Source organism: Choloepus didactylus, chromosome 1, assembly GCF_015220235.1.
Source record: "Choloepus didactylus isolate mChoDid1 chromosome 1, mChoDid1.pri, whole genome shotgun sequence".
NCBI classification, from domain to species: domain Eukaryota; kingdom Metazoa; phylum Chordata; class Mammalia; order Pilosa; family Megalonychidae; genus Choloepus; species Choloepus didactylus.
Window position 1 is genome coordinate 30793570 of NC_051307.1, and position 21531 is coordinate 30815100.

General features: G+C 42.6%; 1 protein-coding gene across 1 annotated transcript; it reads left to right on the forward strand.

Annotated features, from left to right (window-relative positions):
• Positions 1-404: 404 nt before the first annotated feature.
• On the forward strand, positions 405-6640 carry LOC119527815. Its single transcript, XM_037828288.1, has 2 exons — positions 405-448; positions 5672-6640. Exon 2 carries the CDS (start codon positions 5933-5935, stop codon positions 6590-6592), a length of 660 nt encoding a protein of 219 aa, XP_037684216.1. The 5' UTR covers positions 405-448; positions 5672-5932; the 3' UTR covers positions 6593-6640.
• Positions 6641-21531: the final 14891 nt, after the last annotated feature.

Genomic DNA, 21531 nt, shown 5'->3' on the forward strand with positions numbered 1-21531 from the left:
ATTTACCAATTATGCTTGTGTGCGTAGCGTTAGCCCATTGGATACACGCAGGGTTTATAAGAAAGTTCCCGGGCAAAGCTCGGGGAGACAGCCCACAAGGAGCCGTACCTGACGGCCGCATCGAGGTTGTTCTCCCCCGAGGCGCCTCGTCCCGGGTGGAACCTGTAAAGATGATGATTGCCTAGTTCCAATAAAAGTTTATTTGCTTCACCACTGTGGGTCCCGAGTGATCACAAGTGCTCCGGGTAAGATACTGTCCGTGCCCTCTCTCCCCCTGTCTCTCTGTTCCCCATCGCCGGCCCAGGCGGGGCGGCGGAGAAGCGCCGGACAAGTGGTGGCCCGTACGGGGAACTTCGAACCCGCAACCTCATTTGCGTTCCCCTCGCCCCGACGGAGACGTGCTCCCGGGATCCGTGGTTTGACCTCCGCGACTGATCACCGCGAGAAGGTAAGCACCCCCTTTCCATACGAGGACTAGGGCCCGTGGGCGTTCAGGTAGCCCCGGGGACTCGGAAGAGCTCTCCGAGTGATTACAAGACAGTGCCGGCTGCAAGCATGGGGCAGTCCGGGAGTTCACCCCTACTAACCCCCTTAAAGACCCTTTTGAAACAGTGGGGTATCTCAGTTAAGAGAAGCTCTCTCCAGCGATTTTTTGATGATGTGGCCACTTTTGCCCCCTGGTTTCCTTGTTCCGGCAGCCTTAATCTGCCCTCGTGGATGAAACTTGGTCATGATATAGACCGAGCGCGCCAAACGGGTGTTTGTTTGGACCCGATTCTAGTCCCAATATGGGAGACTGTTCGTGCAGTACTTGAGTTAGAATCAGCCACTGGCCTAACTACGCCCACTGCCTTGTTGCAGGCGCGACATGCACTCCAAGAGGCTCAGTCTGTTTCGTCTGCGGAGGGCTCCCATAAGGGCAAGCCGCCGGAGTCGGATGCTAGTTCTGATAATTCTGACTCAGGATCTGAGAGTGAGGCAGACGAAGGGCCGGAAGCGCCTCCGCTGATTGATCTAGAGGGACCTCCTGTTTCACCCACGCAGCCCTCCGCCCCACCACCAACGGCTGCTGCGCCCCTGAGGATGCACCTGCATCCGGTGGACGGTTTCGGTGGTTCCGTAAAGGGCCCGTATAGAGAGCTCCCTCTAGCGGTCATGCCGAGTAGATACCCTGGCCCTCCCGTGCAATGCCCAGAATCCCCACCCGATTACGCGGATCCTCCGCACCCTTCACCCAATAGGAGGCATTTTTGGAGGTGGAGCCTTTTCACCACATTCAGACCTTTTGGCGTTCTGGGCGGCTACCGACCGCTGCTCAATGAACCCGAACCAGCCTCCGAGATGTTCCCAGTCATTATCAATCAGCAAGCTCGTAATCATGAACCCTATGATTACAAGCTCTTGAAGGAGCTGAGGCAAGCCGTCCATCAGTACGGCCCTAACGCCCCTTACACCCTGAATATGGTTGAAAACCTCTCCGCCCTAAATCATACACCTGCAGATATCCTTCAGCTGGCTCGCTCTTGCTTGCCTCCTGGCAGGTTTATCGATTGGAAGGCGTGGTTTGAGGAGTTAGCTGAGGAACAAGCCGCAAGAAACGCTGTGGCAAGGCACGGCGGGTGGAATGCGGATATGCTTTTAGGGAAAGGTGCTCACGCCCAGAATCAGACAGGATACCCCCAGGAGGTTTATGCCCAAATTTTTCGCTGTTTCATAGGGGCTTGGAAAAAATTGACAGGGGAAGGAGAGGCGCAGGCTTCGCTTAGCGGCATACACCAGGGTCCCACAGAACCTTTTGTAGATTTTGTAGCGAAAATGCAGACTGCGGCTGAGAGGATTTTCTCAGATCCAATGGTTGCAGAAACTGTGGTTAAGCAGATGATTTTTGAGCAATGCAATAAGGAGTGCAAGGTTATCCTGGCACAGAATAAGGGAAAGAGCTTGACAGAGTGGGTTCGGCTTTGCAGGGACGCTGGCAGCCCGTTAACTAATGCGGGGCTGGCTGCTATGTTAGCCAGCTCCTTACAAGTAAACACAAAGGACCCCAGAGCTTTAGAGGTAAAGCCAAAAAGATGCTATGGCTGTGGCCAGCCCGGTCATTTTAAGAGAGACTGCCCCAATAAAGATCAACCGCCTGCCGTTCAGCACCTCCGCGGGCCACGTGCAGTCACTAGGCTGTGTGGCCGCTGCCACAAGGGGCCTCACCGCGCCGAGGACTGTAAGTCAGTCTTCAATGCGCAAGGAGTACGCCTTTCTGGTCGTCCTGAGCAAGATTCAAAAAACGGGCAGGGGGGGTCCACCCTTGCGGTGGGCCCCCAAACACACCAACGGACGATGCGGCCCCCATCCAGACCCGCGCATCTCCCGGATCAGCAGGATTGGACCTCCGTGCCACCTCCGGGCTCGTACTAACCCCAGCTATGGGAGTCCAATTGGTGGGGACCTCTTTCAGGGGGCCCCTTCCAGTAGGAACCGTGGGGCTTATATTAGGGAGAGCATCCATAGCGTTAAGAGGATTAACAATTGTGCCAGGTGTTGTAGACTCAGATTTCACGGGTAATGTCCAGGTTATGGTGCAGTCTCTGCAGGGCACTCTGGTCATTGCAGAGGGCGATAGGTTGGCACAGCTTCTGCTCTTGCCCAGCCTGCATTCAGTCTTTCCAAGCAAGCCAGGACAGAGGGGGAATAAAAGATTTGGGTCCTCCGGAGAAGTTTTTGAGGGTCTTCAGATGTCCCTAGAGTCTCGACCCATGCTGACTCTTAAAGTACAAGGCCGAGCCTTCCTAGGTCTGTTAGATACTGGAGCCGATAGGTCGATTATAAGACAGCAAGATTGGCCCCCCGCTTGGCCAACGAACCAAGCGGAAGACACCATCAGAGGGATCGGCCAAATCTCAGCGCCCATGGTGAGCGCCATTACTCTCCATTGGGAGGATGAGGAAGGGCATCAAGGCAGTTTTCAGCCTTATGTGCTGGCCCTGCCTGTTTCGTTATGGGGAAGAGATATTCTAGCTCAAATGGACGTGACTTTAACCACTGGTTACTCTCCAACTTCTAAACAGTTGCTGAATAGTATGGGATATGTCCCGGGCAGGGGGCTGGGAGCCTCCTTGCAAGGGCGCGTGAAGCCCGTTCAGACTGACCCTAACCCCGGTAGACGAGGCTTGGGTTTTTCCTAGGGGCCACTGAGGGTGCATACCCGCCTACACCCATAAAGTTAACATGGAAAGTTAAGGTCCCAGTCTGGGTACCTCAGTGGCCCTTACCTCAGGAAAAACTTTCAGCGTTGCACGCTGTGGTGTCAGATCAGTTGGAGAAGGGGCACATCGTTCCTTCCACGTCTCCCTGGAACACCCCTATCTTTGTCATTAAGAAAAAATCAGGTGCGTGGAGGCTATTACATGATCTGAGGGCCATCAATAGTTGCATGGAGCCTCTAGGACCTGTCCAGATGGGGTTGCCCCTCCTCTCAACTCTGCCAGAGCGGTGGCCTATTGTAGTCATAGACATTAGAGATTGCTTCTTTTCTATCCCACTTCACCCCGAGGATACCTCAAAATTTGCTTTCACAGTGCCCTCCCTAAATCAGGGGGAGCCCTGCCGTCGTTTTGAATGGACGGTTCTGCCTCAAGGTATGGCTAATAGCCCTACTATGTGTCAGCTGTACGTGGCCGAAAAACTAGTCAGTACCCGTCAGCTTTTTCCCCATGTGAGGATCCTCCATTACATGGATGACATCCTGTTGACCCATGGAAAGGTAGACCTCCTCAAGACCGCATTAGCACATTTAATTCTAACACTCCGAGAGGCCAACTTAGTAGTGGCCCCGGAAAAAATACAAATGACCGAGCTTGTCACCTTTTTAGGAGCAAGACTCACCCCTACCCACATTTCACCCCAGAAAGTTACACTCAGAGTAGATAGGATTCATACCCTAAATGATATGCAGAAGCTTATGGGGGACATAACCTGGATCCGCCCGTATTTGAAATTACCCAATGCAGATTTAATGCCCTTATTCGACTTGCTGAAAGGGGACCCGGATCTAACCTCGCCTAGACACCTCACCCCTGCGGCGAAGCAGTCCTTGTACCGAGTAGAGCGAGCGCTCAGCAATGCTGCATTGAAAAGAGTGAACCCCAACGAACCCTTTGATGTCTGCCTTCTACCGACAGACTCACAGCCCACCGCGGTGCTGTGGCAGCAAGGACCATTACTCTGGATCCACCCCGGAGTTTCCCCTAAAAAGATCTTAGAGCATTATCCCACTGCAGTCGCCGAACTGGCCCTACAAGCCATTAGACAGGCGGTGCAACATTTTGGTCTGCAGCCCAAAAACCTCAGGGTGCCTTACTCTTCTCAGCAACTTGAGGTGCTTACTGGGTGTATAGATCAATGGGCCATTCTCCGATGCACCTTTTCGGGATGTATCAATAATCAGTACCCCAAAGACCCCCTTCTACAGTTTGTCACCCGACACCCGGTGATTTTTCCCAGGGTCACGTCGCCTAGACCAATTAAGGGCGCCCTCACTGTGTACACTGATGGTTCCAGCTCCGGTGTAGGAGCATATTGTGTGGAAGGAGATGCTCCCAAAACTGTTCTTTTTCAGCCACTCAAACCTCAGTGGGTCGAACTGCAGGTCGTCTCCACGGTTTTGAAAGAGTTTCCAGACCCCCTGAATATTGTCTCTGATTCCATCTATGTTGTTAATTCTCTGCAAATTTTGGAAGTCGTGGGCATTATAAAGGGTTCCTCCACAGTAAGCACCTTCTTTCTCGAGCTTCAGAAGGCGATTCTCGCGAGACAGCACCCCTTTCATATAGTTCATGTTAGGGCTCATACGGGCTTACCTGGCCCCATGGCACACGGTAACCATTTAGTGGACATGGCTACTCGGCAGCCGCATGTTTTTCCCGTGCTGACACCATACCAACAAGCCCGCGAATTCCACAGCAGGTTCCACATTAATGCGGGTACCCTGGCTAGGCGATTCAGTATACCACGAGCAATAGCTAGGGACATAGTCCGCGCCTGCGGAAGTTGTGCTACTCTTAGGGCTATCCCCTCAATAGGGGTAAACCCTAAAGGACTCGTCCCGGGAGACATTTGGCAGATGGATGTCACTCATTTTCCCGAGTTTGGTAAGGTCAAATACTTGCATGTGTCAGTTGATACCTATTCTCAGGTGATGTTTGCCTCTGCCGAGACAGGAGAAAAGGTCCATCAGGTTATTGAGCACTGCCTTGCAGCTTGGGCAACATGGGGTAAGCCAAAAATTTTGAAGACAGACAACGGCCCGGCTTACGTTAGCAAAGCTTTTCAAAAGTTTTGTGATGTTATGGAAGTTAACCTAAAACATGGCATCCCATACAACCCTCAGGGGCAGGGTGTCATCGAGAGAGCGCATAGGACCATTAAAGAACTATTGCAAAAGCAAAAGGAGGGAATAGGTCATGGTCTGTCCCCCAGGGCCCAATTGTCTGCTGCCCTATTTACATACAATTATTTAAATGAAAACACATCGACCATGACACCTGCCCTGCAACATACCACCCCAGGTCCTCTACATAGAGGCCTGGTCCGCTGGAAGGATGTTTTAACGGGGCAGTGGAAAGGCCCTGACCCAGTGCTCAGCTGGGCCAGAGGCTCTGTTTGTGTCTTTCCCCAGGAACTAGGACGTCAGCCAGTGTGGGTGCCGGAGAGATTGGTGAGAACCGTGCAGCCGCCTGAGAATACCAAAGAACTGCAGCCGGATAAGTCGTCGAACCCCCAACGTGACCTGTTGGATCCAGCCCTCGACTCGCGTAATGAGCGGTCAGATGATGTCGGTGGCGCCAACCACTCCCCAACAGCCCGGGAAGAGGGCCTGGGATATTGAACCTTTTTCCCTCCTGGTTTGTCCCTCTCTACCGGGGAACTCGCCTTAACCATGGAAAGTGTTAACGAACTTGCCAACGCCACTCGAAAGGCTATACAGGCCCACGGCAAAATGTTGCAACTGAATTCACAGGCCATTCAAAGCCTGCAGCTTGAGATACAGGAACTCGGCCAAGAGATAGACGTGCTCTGGGAAGTGATTGGGCAAGCATGTGATGCCCGATGGCTCTGGTCAAAAATCTGTGTCACTCCTACCAGAGCCAACACAACTGTTAATATTCAAAAGATCTCTGATTGGCTGAAGAATACTTATCTCCCTGAATTTCAGAATCTTACCCTGCAGGTGGAGTCCAGTCTAGATAGAATCGGGGGCATTAAGTTACAGCCCGTGACATTCGATCTGTCTACTTTAAAGGAAAAACTGGGGGAGTTGTGGAGCACAGTCACATCCTGGCTCTCCTGGCCTAATCTGACGAACTGGGTTCTCCTTGCTGTGGGGTTGTTAGTAGGTTTGATCATTGTTAAGAGCTTGCTGGAGCGTCTGTTTCAAAAACAGCAGCAATTGCGCGTTACCGCCATGATGGCCATGTCCTCTGCCTGTAACCCTCCTGATGACTATAGCCCCTCTGCCCAGCACCCATCCCAACCACTCGAAGCGGGGCATTCGAGGGTAAGGTTTGCAGCTATGCATATGGAAAAATCCCGTTTATAAACATTCGGTACCAGTGGCCCTAATTTTTGTCTCAGGTTGACCTCGTACGCAGAGTCCTAGTTGTGGCCAGACGGGACCCTTGCCGTTTGAGGCTCCTAGTGACGCCCTCGGCACTGGCTACCTTTCCCCTAATCCTCCTGTCCCCCAGTTGCGAGACTGAGTACTGCACGGAGAGCCACGTGGTTTCCGGCTCGCGGGCTCTCCGGTCTCTATATGAAGTGAGCATTCTGGTCGGTGCCAGAGGTCCCACCTCCGTATGGCTGGGGCCTAGTCCAGACTCCCCAAAGCACCAAAAAATACGTTGTGGGCCATCTAGGTCCACGGGAGCACATTCATCACTAGAGACACTGGGGCATAAATAAAATAAAAAAGGGGGAGATGTGAGCAGCCACCTTCCGGGATTGGCCTAGTAGACAAGCTGCAGCCTGCCCTTGAGTTCCCCCCGCCCATCGAGTGGTGCCAAGATGGCGCCCACATCCTGCTTCCGCCTTCTGATGTATGCAACCACCCGCTGTATTTACCAATTATGCTTGTGTGCGTAGCGTTAGCCCATTGGATACACGCAGGGTTTATAAGAAAGTTCCCGGGCAAAGCTCGGGGAGACAGCCCACAAGGAGCCGTACCTGACGGCCGCATCGAGGTTGTTCTCCCCCGAGGCGCCTCGTCCCGGGTGGAACCTGTAAAGATGATGATTGCCTAGTTCCAATAAAAGTTTATCTGCTTCACCACTGTGGGTCCCGAGTGATCACAAGTGCTCCGGGTAAGATACTGTCCGTGCCCTCTCTCCCCCTGTCTCTCTGTTCCCCATCGCCGGCCCAGGCGGGGCGGCGGAGAAGCGCCGGACACGAATGGGTGGGGCCACGCCTCCATGGGAACATCTCATCAAAATTATCTCCCACAGCTGGGTGGGGCACATTCCAAGCAAATCTAACCAGCACCAAAACTTCTGCTCCACACAAGACTACAAAGATAATGGCATTTGGGGGACACAATACACTCAAACCGGCACAGAAGTCATTGAGTGTTTTCTTTTTCAATTTAACATAAGATTTTGAGTTCTTTGGTTGTTATCAATATTTCATCATTTTGTTATTTTTGAATATTCAATTGTCAGTAACATAAATAGTATAATTTTTTTCACCTTTTCTTCTCCAAACACAAAATAAAGGGTAACTTAATCATTTGCCTAAAGGAAAAGGGAGACATTATCCCTTTAGCACCTAAACATATTTGTTTTTTCATCTTCATGAGCAAAAATAATTAATCATGCATCACCAACATATTTTCATTTCTTTATAAATCATATGTATGTGTGATTATATAATTCATAGTCATATTCATGTAATACTAATAAATGTGCACATTTTAGAACATCAAAAATAAGATCAAAATGGAAGAGATACAACACATGGGAATGGAAAGTCTAATTCTTTCAAGGTCTTTTGGACCATCATACAGAACCCCTGGATTTTTGCTCCACGAATTGGAAACAGCTATGTTAGATGACCAACACAGATCCTTCCTACTGTTTAATGATTCTCTCCTTTTTCTACTGTGAGGTTGCTTTGCTATTAATGACAAATATAGGACAGATTTAGTTAGATGCTATGGGGTGTGATACTGAATAAGCAATGTGACTAATCCTCATTGTGTATTCCCAAGCTGACTCTTTATACTGCATTTTCATGTCTCCTGAGCACTATAGCTTATTAAAATTGTCTACCTCTGTAATGTTTCAGTGAAAGTTATTAGGATGCAATGTATTTTCTTTCTCAATTTGCAAAGGTGATGAACTAAAATTATGTTATCATTTGGCTAATGGCATTAATTTATCTATGTGAATATGTATTTTATAAAATCACATGAAGTTATGGCAGGAAATAAGATTAGGTTTTTTTACATTTAAAAAAATCAGATAATATAGATGCCACAACTAAAAAGACAATTTGTTGAAAGAGTCTATTTTAATTCCAGTATGAAGATGCCAATCTCATGATTTTACATATTACTGTGAAATGTGGAACAGAGCTTTTTCATTTATAAAAATTTCTATGTTTCTTCAAGTTTCTGGCTTCCAGACACCTCAGCTGACCTAACCCACCATTATAATGGGATATAATTGACACAAAAGGGGAAAAACAGCCCAGATAATTTAGATATCTCATACTATATGCCAATATTGAATAAATTAAGTGCTAAAAGACTTCAAAAGAACTGTGGTGTTTTGAAATTTAAAACATCTGCTTGTTTCAGTTTGCTAAATCTGCCAGAATGCAATGTATCAGAAATGGGTTGACTTTTAACAATGGGGATTTATTAAGTTATAAAGTTACAATTCCAAGGCTATGAAAATGTCCAAATTAAGGCATCAACAAGAGGATACCTTCTCTGAAGAAAGGCTGCTGGCACCTGGTGCTTCTCTGTCAGATAGCAAGGCACATGGCTGGTGTCTCCTTGTCCTTCACTCCGGGGTTTCATAACTTTCAGCTTCTGATTCCAGTGGCTTTCTTTCTGAGTATCTGTGGATTCTCTCTTAGCATATCTGGAGTGTTTCACTCTCTCTATTGCCTCCAAATGTCTCTGCCTTTTTATCCTCTCATAAAGGACTCCACTAAAGAATTATGACCCACCTTGAATTCAGGGCTGGACACATTGCCATTGAAATAACCTAATCGAAAGTCCCCACGTACAGCAGGTCTGCACCCACAAGAATGGATTAAAAGGACATGTCATTTTCTAGGGTACATAACTCCAAACTAGCACATGCTAAAAATTGTTTTTTTACAAAGGATCCTAGTAAACCTCCATAGCATGAAATAATTCCTATCAGTAATACTAAGGTCAGTAAGATCAAAGAGAAATAATAGGTAATCCTCGTTAATGCAGCATCACTTTCAATACTTGTTTTATTTTGCAACATATAGCATGTTATTTTATTACCCCAGAATTGAATTATGTCAATGGAATATACAAACTCTACCTAGCAACTGAAACAAATACAAAGAAATAATTTATCTTGCATAGGATTCAGGTCTACATTGGTCATCACAAATTACTGTATCCGACCATCTTTCAAGGAACAGGGTTGTCTGAAGATGACCCTAAGTCCTCACTTTGGACTGCAGGGACAGTGAGTTAGGGTGCCCAGCAGGGGCATGGCTCTGCCGTGGTACATTAGTGACCTTGAATATGCCCACATAGGTCGTTCAAGTAAAGGCTTTATAGTCACTGCAAAATGCCTCATGATCTTCCCTGAACAGGAGAAAATGGGAGGTTTGTGAAGAACTACCTCAAGTGACCACCCACTTGCAGCCTTTCTCTTCTGGGAGGCTGTCATAAAAGAGTTTCTCATAAAAGGAGTCTGAAGAATTATGAGGCTTTCTGTCCCCTTTTCCTCAGGGTATATCTTCAGACATTACACCATTTAGCTGCAATCTAGAATTGACTCCTCCACACAGGTTTTCCCATAACTCACAGTCATTTGGTCCTCTTTGTTGCAATCTTATCCCTTTTGGTATATAGGATAAGGAATTGGGAAGTTGGCACCTTTAGCTACTCTTCTTTTCATTATACATGTAAGAGCAAACTGTATGAATCTAAAAGTGGCTCATTGCATCTTTACAGCCAAATCATCCAGGCTTTGGCCTTGGTCTTGCCTACTGTACAGGACCATGGCCATCACTCTTCATCCGTTAAAACTGGTAGGGGCATTCAATTTCCAAGATAACACTATTTTCAGACAAGTTTTAAAAATAACTAGAAACCAATCTTGAGCTCATGGCACCCCAATTCAAAACTTATGTGAGTCCCTCTGTAGATCATATTGTTTTCATGCTTACCCTACAGAAGGGCCCTTCAATGGAACATATTCCCAGGCTGTGTACTCAGGGGATCACCTAGTCCCCAGCACCTCTCTCAGAGTGATGCTGGGAAGATGGGAAGAAGGTTTGTTCTCTTCCTTTGCTGAATCCAGGCTTCTAAAATTCTCCTTTCTCTGAGTCCAGACCATGGAAGCTATACAATTTGCCCTGTCAGCCAGTGTATGATAGGTGGTTACTCCAATGACATGGATATTTCAGATCATTAATATATAAGGAAATGTGCTAAATAGGAAAGAACATAATGGAGGCTGAAATCAAGAATGGTTAGGAAAGGGATGTGTCATGTTCATGTAATAACTACCATCTTCCTTTTGCCCTTGATCTTAAAAGCCCCATACTTATGTACTGTAGGAAACTTCAGGAGCTATAAATATTTGAACTCTAATAACCATTAGAACCAAGGATATCTATGGAAAGTCCTTTAAACTTTCATTCTAGAAATTTCCATGGTCATTGCAAGTGACAATTATTTCTTCCTATTGATAAACTGTGCTTGATAAACTATAATTTTGAACAATTTCTCACAAGACCTGGAACATTATGTTTGCAAAAGATATTTTATACTAATAACAAGCAAAGGGAATGAACTCATGGTGAACTTTGAAAGATTTCTGCTTCTCTTAGTTATAAAAAAGTAGACATATTATTTTTAACATTTCTATTAGAAAATAGAAGAACCCTGCATTTCATTGGTATAATTAGAGGAAAAAACTGTAATTGGTGGTTATCATTGTTGGGAATCTTGGTTATGAAAGGAATCAGGGTAACTTGACCTTTTGGTGTAGTTAGTAGCTCGTGTCCTCAGGGTGATTGAACCTCTGCCCAATCCTTCTTGTTAGAAGACAGTCCTCCATGGAGCTCTGAAGTTTCTGCATATGGGGTGACCATTGTTCTGTACAACCATTTCAGCTATACTTGCCAGGTGAACAGATTGGAAGATAGAGATGGTGTCTCCTTCTGGAGCAAAGGGTAGATTTGTTTATGACCCATTATAATAAGCACACTATCTCCCTCCAGTATTGACTCTTGGGTGGTTACATTGGCCAAGTGCCAGGTCTTCTGTTTGGAAAATGAAAGACTGACATTTTAAAGTAACCCCTCTTTGGTGAATGAAATTATCAATACAAATCATGACTATTGATATGAGTAACTCATTTAGATGCCCTTGATAAGGGTACAATTTAAAGCAAACTCAACTGCAATCAATCTGCTAATCCAGATGAACCACCAAATAGTTACTTTGCTTCTTAGATCCATCATTTTACTGGACATGACAACACATCCACCATCATAGACTAGGCACAAAATAAAGGTCTGTTTCTGGTGTAGAGACTATCAGTGCATGCCGTAACTGTGACTCCTGAAATAAGTTTTTTTTTTTTTTTTTTCTAGTGGTGAGGGAGGTTACATAATATGAGGTATTGCAGTTGCCCTCTCTTGGAAGAATGAATTTATCAGGCTTCTACAATTTATGGGACTACCAGTCATGCCTCATCACTATTGACACTTTTCCAGGTTAGAGAGTTGTTCCAGTTAGAGAGTGTGCTGCTTCTGGGCACACTGCTCTGAACCTTGAAAATCATATGTGTAATGTTTTCAACTTTCTGGGTCATTTGAAATCTGACAATGGTGGACATTTTAATCACAAAATCTTCTCAACAATTAGTGATTATCAAGGTATTTTATGCATCTTTCAAGTTCTCCAACATCCACAAGCATGTGGTATTAAGTATTAGAAAGGCCTCTTCAAAATTTGATGTGCAAAAAATGTAAGTCTCTATCATCCTTACTTCTTCCTTATTCACACACCTTAGTAAGGCTGTTTCATCACTGAATATGGCTGTCACCAAAAAAGAATCATTCACTCTCAGTTGCTTCCTGGGTAATGATCAGGATGAACAAGTTGGGAGATATATATACCCAATTCAGGTTTTTACCTTTCCCATTCCTGTGCATGATACTTCATTCTTTCCCTTAAAGTCAATGGCCTGTTAGCCTGATTGACATACCCTTTATTCCAGTTTTCTAATGCTGCTGGAATGCAAAATACCAGAAATGGATTGGCTTTTATAAAGGGGTTTTATTTGGTTACAAATTTACAGTTCTACAGCCATAAAAGTGCCCAAACCAAGGCATAAACATGAGTATACCTTCACTGGAGAAAGGCTATTAGCATCCAGAAAACCTCTGTTAGCTTGGAAGTCATGCCAGCTTGCTCCCAGGTTGCGTTTCAAAATGGCATTCCAAAATGTCTCTAGGCTTAGCTTCTTGGGGCAAACTCTGGGCTAGCATCTCAAAAGAATCAGCAATCATCTGGGTCTGCTCCTTTTAAAGGACTCCAGTAAATTAATCAAGACCCACACTGAATGGGCAGGGCCACGCCTCCATAGAAATAATCTAATCAAAAGTTTCACCCACAGTTGGGTGAGTCACATCTCCCTGGAAACATCCTAATCCCAATATCCCACAAGATTGGATTAAAGATCATAGCTTTTTTTGAGGGATGCAATATAGCCAAACCAACATACGCTTTGAGTGGCAACTGTGTCAAAAGGGGGTCTAGTGGATTAAAATTTAATTCTGGTTCATTTACCTGGATTCTCTGTTTGGTCTGACATCATTCTGGATCATAAAGATAATGATTGCTTGGTTGAATATACTCCACTGGGCCAAAGTGGGGAACATAGTTGTCTAAGTTCCATAAAAAGGCCCTTGTCCCTTATACACTTGACCCTTCCAGACAAAGTGAATGAGTGCAACAAAGAGATGATTCGAGAAAAGGTAAAGTTATAGCTACAGAAATGGGACACACCAATTTTGTGGCTGGGGATGGAGATTAACAACCCAGGAACTTTTAGGAGGGAACATATCAGATGCTGAGAAGTGTGGAAGAGAGAAGTACATTTACAACATTTTCTTTCAGAATCACTATTGGAGCTTTCTTCGAGAAAGAAACAGCCTGGTGTAGCTCTCCCATAGTGTAGCAAAAATCTTCTTTTCAAATGACTTATGCATTTGCCATGCCCATCAGATAGCTCTGTCCATGATTGGATTGTCATTCCCCTTAACCCTATTGAGAAGTCAGTGAACAACAGAAGGGAATGTCCCGTGTTTCTGCAATTCAAAGCAAACACCTGTCAAAACAGGTGTACTCTTATCTCTGTTCCCATTTCCATAGCTGTGGCTCAGTCATTCCTTGGGAAGAAGAATGCTACCTGGGTTGTGACATAATCAGGCAGTACAGATTGGACCAAATGCCCTCAACAGACCCTCCAAAGACAATGGATATATTCAAGTATTCAAAGTAAACTGGGAAACATAAAGTTTACTGCCAGCTAAGAGGCAATAATGGAGATACTCTCAACTTATGTCCTCTTACTAATATATGTTGCACTCAAAGGGCCCCAATAATTGTAAACTCCACTCCTTGGGCCAGCCAGACATTAACCAGCCTCCTTTATAAAACCATGCTGACTTGCTCAGTAAGGATGGACAAAGAGACCTCAAGTAGTTAAGGAAACATTATTTTTGCCCTGGAAGAATTTAAAATTACCCTCAACTCACTGTCCTGTCATGGATGAGAAAAATGCCCTAAATTTTCTCCTTCCATTCTAAGCAGAGTCTATGTAATCAGTAATGCATCTTGCAGTACTAGGTTAATTCCTCAGGCCATGCGGAATGTTCAGTACTGAAGATTAAGGGGAAAGGTACATGCCTGTTTACGGTAAACCCTGATGGTTATTGGGATTTATTCAGGTGGTTGAGATCAAGACATAGGGGCATGGTTGAAGGCTGCAAGTTGTTCTCATCCTGTTGCTTGAAATCTTGTTTGAAGTAGCCTGAGATAAATGCTGAACCAGGCAAGTTGAACAGATTTGATTGCAGTCACTGACTGTAGGGCTACTCAGGCTGTTCAGTGATGGAGAAGTATAGTTATGAGGAAATTTGCCAGAAGCAAAGGTGATAAAGAAATGAGGCAATCCTTTAGGGATGTCTTGTATTTCTGCAACTGGGTGTGGACTCCTTTCAAGGTTGTTTGCATAGAGAACAACATTGGAAGAGGAAAATAATGTCTCCCTCCACCATAAAGGGCAGATATGTCTGCTTTCCAGTACAATAAAATTATGTCTGCCTATGGAGCAAAGGGAAAACATGCTTACTATCCATTATAAAATAATTCCAAACTTGGTGTTTCTCTCCCGTTACACAATCCACTTCATGTGCAAGCTTCACCTGGCTTGCTTGGCCTTCCCCTATGGGAATTGGAGCTCGAGGAACTTGCTCAAGAAAATGCTGATATTCTGGCTACTGCCATTGCTGTAAGTAATAAAGTAATTTGTTCCCAACTCATGTCTTCTGCTAGCGTCCACAAAACAGTGGCAAGCTACTTGTTAGCTTGCAAGAAGAATGAAGGCTAAGACCTTTCACAATAATTGATACTTCCAAAAACGTGCTGTAAGTATGGTCATCCCAGTCTAGGTTTTTTTTTTTTAAAAAAAAGAAAGAGTGTAAAGAAAATAAAAAGAAAGAAATAATCAAAAATATTTAAAAACCAATATAGGAGATAGCTGGTCATTACTTAATATTATCTTGAGCAGAAAATTAAAAGAATTTTGCTTAAAATCCTCTATGAATGTGTCTGTCCTTGATTTTTCTGATTCTTTCTTTGGCGTTCTCATATAAAGAACCATTTAATTAATTTAGTGCAAGGCCAAAAAGGAGTATCTTCTGTTCTTTGGGCAACAAGCCCATGATAAATTGAGGAAAAACATGATGGGATACTGTACAATATAATTATTTGGGAGTCTGTTCATTAAAAAGGACTCTGGGAGCTCGTGCAGAAGGAAATGGCTCCGAAGTCTCTATCTGTAATACAGATTACTCTCCTGATCTGCAGGGCCACATATACAGGGATGACATTCATCCTGGTGCACAGGTATGGGAGTAAACATGTGGAATACACACTGTATAATCCAGTTAATCTGCTATCTCATACCTCCTGTGGTCCTTCTCTCCAGCTTGGTGATCCTGGCTCCAATCCTGTTCTTGAGGATCTTTCAATAATACAGCAGTTAAGGCCCTCAGCCCTTGCTGCCCTGCATGTCAGGACCCGCCCAAGTCATTGCCTAATCGGTTATTAAATGCTTTGAATATCATAGCTTGAAGATGAGGCACCCCCTTCCCCCCAAACGTTGCTCAGCGTGGCTTAATGTACAGACACACTGAATGAGGTATGGAAGAAAAGAAGGTTTATTTACACTGCTGGAAGGGCAGGGGAAACTTCCCAAATCTGCCTCCCTGTATATTTTTTTTTTCAGCTTTCATACCTGTCAGAGGCAAAGAAAGTTAATCATCTTGGGTAACATGTAACAGGGCTCTGGAGAAATTTATTAGTTCCTTATCTCAGTTATTTACTACATCCTTTAGGATTCACATCCTGTAAGATATGAGGAGCATGGTGCCGTCAAGTCTCAGGCAATAGATGAAAGAACAGAAACAATAGTGATTACTGTATAGCTTAATTTGTGCCTATTCATATCTGGGTGCATATTCTACATATTACTCCTCTATGAGACTAAAACTCCAATATACAGCTTGCTTACAGATTTAAGTTTACATTAAAAATGCTAACACTACAAACTGACTATTCATTTGGGGTCATACTGAAATTTCAATTAATATATCCATTATCAACCTCCTTAATTTCCCTCTCAAACTCATTCTTCCTCCTTTATATTTTTCTGTCTCAGAGAGTTACTAGTCTGTTGCCCAAGAAATCTTTTATATTTTTTTCTCTATTACCCTTACATCCAAATCCTTCCTGTTATATTTATTATCCCACTAATATACCTTCTCACTTCCTATTAATCCCCTTTATCACCTTCTTCCAATCCACCCATGCTTAAAACAGCTGCTGGAGTAATTTTACTAAAATACACTCTTATTAGATCACTCCCCAGTTTAAAATTCTTCAAAAGCTTTAGTGCAATTTTTTTCACCTGTCTTTTGAGATCTGAACTCAGGTGACCTCATTTCTTACCAGTCCATTACTCACATCCTTGTTCCAGCCATAGCAAGCTGCCTGTTATTTTCTATAGGTGTCCCACTCTCTTAACACTTCCTTGCCTTTGTATATGCTACCTGTTCACCCGGAAGCAACCTCTCCACCTGTTTTACTGTGGTAATTTTTACTCTGTGTTGAAAACTTAGCACATGCATCCCCTTCAGGAATTATTTCTATGTAAACAAATGATACCTTTTCTCACTATTATACCATTTTTATATTTTATTTTATGTTTATTGTCTGTTTTTTTTTCCTACATCTTGTCTTGTCTATGAATAAGTTTATTTCTACTGAAATATCTTAAATATTGACTGTGAGCATGTGTCAAGTTTCAAAAGTAGACGCAATGAATTGTTATGTACCAAAGAACCCTGAAATCTTTGTTAGCAAAGAGAGCAGCCATCAAAATTTTAACACATCAAGGAGAAATCACACTAATATGTTACAAAGGAATATCAGTTAGAAACAAAAAGATGTCCATACTATGGAAAAATCCAGGAAAACATTGCAATAAATCATGGTAGATCAAATCAGGTCCCCCACAAGGACATGTTCAAGTCTTATTCCCCAGGTCCTGGTGGATGTGAACTCACACTTGTAAATGGAATCATTGAAGAGCCTATTGAGATGAGACCAAAATGAATCATGGTGGGCCTTAATCCAGTATGACTGGAGTCCCTATAAGCAGAGGAAATTTGCACATGGAAGCACAAGTCACAAGAGGACAAAGAAAGAGATAGATTGTCATGTGACAGGCAGATATTGATTGCCATCAAGTCACCACCAGGATGCTACAGACTTTGGAGAAGGCATGGCCTATCAACATCTTGATTTTGGACTTCTAGCCTCCAAACTGTGAACTAATAAATTCCTGTTGTTTAAACCAACTAGTGTATGGTATCTGCCAAAGGATCACTGGCAACCTATGACAAAGGGATGCTTGCACCACTGGAGATATTTTTTGAAATGTACATAAGGCCCATAAAAATTAATGAATTTTTTTACATGAAAATGAATCTTATTTCCAATGCATTATTTTCCTTAGAATTAGATAAGGGGAATTGCCCACTCATTCTATAATTTTCTTAACAATAAGAACTTTAAAAAGAGGAAGACTTAAAGAATAATTGTCCTAGAATGAAAGAGTATTTGAGTATACCAACAGACTGGTTAATATTCTCTCTTAAATACTTAAAAGTATATTTGCTTCTGTTTACAACTCATGTTAAATGTTTGGCAATATTGAATGCAAATGGCTACAAATAAAACAATCCCTGGCCCTACCCAGAACTGTTTCTTTTCCATGGCTGGGAGAGGGATAAATCCTAACTACATATTTAAGTTTTGAGGCATTCTATGGCTTGGTATGTTCTTATAATATTTCTTAGAAGGGAATGGTTTCAAGGTTTGAGTAGGTGAAGTATAAAATGCATACATTTATGGAAACCTTCAAATGTTCATCCAGGTGTTGGACTCATAATGTATAGTACGTAATTTGTGACAAGAACTACATAAAGGTGTGGAGATGAAGGGTTGTAGGAACATAGTTTATGTGTGCTATTGAGGTTGTTAAGTTGGTATCAAAGCAAAGGAGGTTGTTGTAGATTTAAGATGCTTAATTTAAGCCCCATGATAGCCACAAAGAAAATATCAGTGAATATGCAAACTGATAGAGAAAGAATATAGAGTGCAGGTTGCCAGGGTGGGGGGTGGGCAGGAGTAATGAAGAGTTAATGAAAAATAAGTGTATGATTTCTGTTTGGGGTGAAATGAAAATTGTAGTAACGGATTGTGGTGGAAATGCTGCAACATTGCAATTGTCATTAATTCCACTGGCATGCCTACAAGGGGTTGGGATGGGAAAATTTATGTCGTATATATGTTTCCACGATTAAGAAAAAAAGAAATTAAGAGAAAGTAAAGAGATGTTGACAATTAAATGCAATACATAATACTGGCTGGGGATCTACAAATGGAGGAGAAAGGCTCAAGAGGACATTACTAGGACATAAGAAAAAACTGGAATATAAAATTTTATATCAACCTTAAATTTCTTGAACTTGGTAACTGCACTTAAGGTGATTACAATTACATAAGTGAATATCCTTGTGTTCTAGCTTCCTTGTTTCTAAAGCAAATATCAGGTAGTGGGTTGACTCAAACAACGGGATTTATTGTCCCATAGTTTTGATGCTAAGAGAAGTCCAAATCAAGGCAGCATCAAGGCAATGCTTTCTTCCCCAAAACTGGCATTCTGGGGCTGGATGCCAGAGATCCTTGGTCCTTGGGTCCTCTATCACATGGCAATGCACATGGTGACCTCTCCTGGCCTCTCCCTTCTCTTCTGAATTCCATTGACTTTCAGCTTCTGGTTTCTCTCTCTGAATCTTCTCTGTCTATGACCTTCCATATAAGACATTCAGTAATAGGATTAAGACCCATCCTAGTCCATACCTCATCTGAAGTAACCTCATCAAAAAGTCCTATTTAAAGACATTCATACCCACAGGTTTGGATTAAGTTTAAGAACATGCTTTTTTGGGAGTACACAGCTCCAAACCACTATACTATGTTGTGGGAAATATACATGGAAGTATTACGTGTTTGAGGTGTGTGGTGTGTGCAACCTGCCCTCAAATGTTCAGAAGATGATAGATGATTAGATAGACAGATAGATAGATAAAAGGCAGAAAACAGATAGATAGAATGATATGGCAAAGGTGGCAAAATGTTAAAATTGTTTTATCTGGGTATCTGAGGTAATGGGTGCATGCTGTAGTTCTCTGCTATGGTGTTTGTTTTATATTTTGCAACTGTCCTGTAAGTTTGAAATAATTTCAAAATAAAAAGTTAAAAAAAAAGTTAATCCAGGGAATCTCTGGATGAAAAAACAAGTGCTAGAGAATTATAAAAACTTTTCCTTTCTAGATATGTTGGTGAATTATATGAAATTAAGGTAGAAGAACTCTGTATCCTAGTGAATTTATAAGCTATAACAGTACTTTCATCTAAAGATTAACTATAATGCTTTTCAAATGTTGTTGTACAAGACATTTTTCATTCTCTTCTTCTCTGGTAGTTAAAGTTAGTTGAGTTAAGAAAGAAATTACTCTTTACTGGTAAGATTCTAAAAAGAAAAGAAAAACATCTTCCTTGTTTCACCTTTCTGTCTTTATGCTCTTGTCAATTGTTCTATTTTTTTCTCTTTCATTTAAACTGTAACTTGGTCTCATCCATATTTCTTATTGGAAGAGAGAGCTACTGGTATTCAAAATATTGCTACTTGATTTTTGTTTATTTGTTTGTGCTGTTTTTCAGTTAAAGCATATCCCAGAATCTACATGGACTCACAGAAATCAGACATTGATTTTCTTTTAGGTTCAAAATATGCTAACTCTGTTGTCCTATATGTTTCTCTGGATCTACAAAAGCAAATAGCACCCACATTGAATTCTTTCTCCCATCTTAAAAAAAAAAGAAGGGCAACAGTCATTTAATCTACCCCAGCTGCTATGCCACTTTACCCCTCCCTCCCTTCTGATGTACCCCTGTGTTAAACCTTTGAACTAGCAATGTTTCTAAGGAGAATGATATCAGAACCTCTGATCCCACATAGCTTAGAGGCTTATGATCAAACCATTTTTCCTTCATGTGGTTCCTAAACAAATGTTCTAGTTCCAGAAAATAATACTTTGAAGAAATATATAACTGCCAGTATTCCAGAAACTCCCACTAAGTTTTATTGACAGAAAAAGCTGTCATTTGGCATAAACCCTGGACTTTGAATACTGAGATCCTTGGCCACTCCATGCAACCCAAATGATACGTACCTTTGTTGCTCTTTGCACAGTGTTCTCCCTTGCTTCTCTGTTTCAAAGATCTGGAGCTTGGAAAAGGGTGGGAGACTCTTTAGAGGACAAAAAAGGTCCAAATCTTTCCCCCAGGTCTGTTTTCCATTGACACATTGCCACTACCTGGGATTGTGCATTAATATCCTATTTTTTTAATTTAAAAAACTTCAGATTTAACTTCAACTAGTTGAAATTGTGTGAACAACTTTGTTAGAATAATCTCCTAGCACATAATTTTACAACCTTGGTGCATATTTACACTTGCATCATCAGTTGCTCTCCACAGCCTCTATAAGAGAGTGGCTTGTGATTCCTCACATCCAATCAGTACCCCCAACAAATTCCATTTGAAAAGGTTGGAATGAATGATGATTATTAGGATGTTTAAGATTATAGAGTCAATTTATGGAAGGCTTGCAAATATCTATGTACATTTGCTAGGCAGGAAAAAAGTGCGTGAAACTATTAGGAGGTATGGGCATGTTCCAATACTCGAGGCTACGGGATGCTGAGAAAAACATTGGCACTGATATTGTCAACTTTCAAATATTTTGAAGAAATTATAAAATTTTCATTTAAAAATCATGTTCAACTTTAAAATGTTGGTCAATTTAAAAAAAAAAAAAAGCTATAGCCAAATTTAGCCCTTAGGCTACCAGTTTGCCATGTCTTATTTATTTTTCTTCTCCCCTTTTTTGAATGAGTTGCTATACTCAACCATAATCTGACAATGCTTGGTGGGAAAATAATTTACAATAAAGACATCATTCTTTTCTTTTTTGGGATAACTTGTAAGGACAGAATAATTGAAATGAGCTTTTTTTCAAACTGTTGAAATGTAAAGGAAGATCTTAGAGGACCATCATGCCTCCTTTCTCACTTAACTGTACACATTTGTGGTAATATTCATCTAATATTAGATAGAAAATAATATTTGTCTATGAAGGAAACATGCCTTAACTTCAACCCTTCTGGAAAAAAATGACTTATTTAAAAAAAAAAAGTTAATTAGTTATTTTCAGAGTTTCGCAAAAGTTATGCTCAGATAAATTTGTACCTTAAATGGATTACTGTCATTCATTTAAGGATTACATCAATAGTCAAAACAATGATCTCTCAACAGGAGCTTCTCAAAGCTGGATG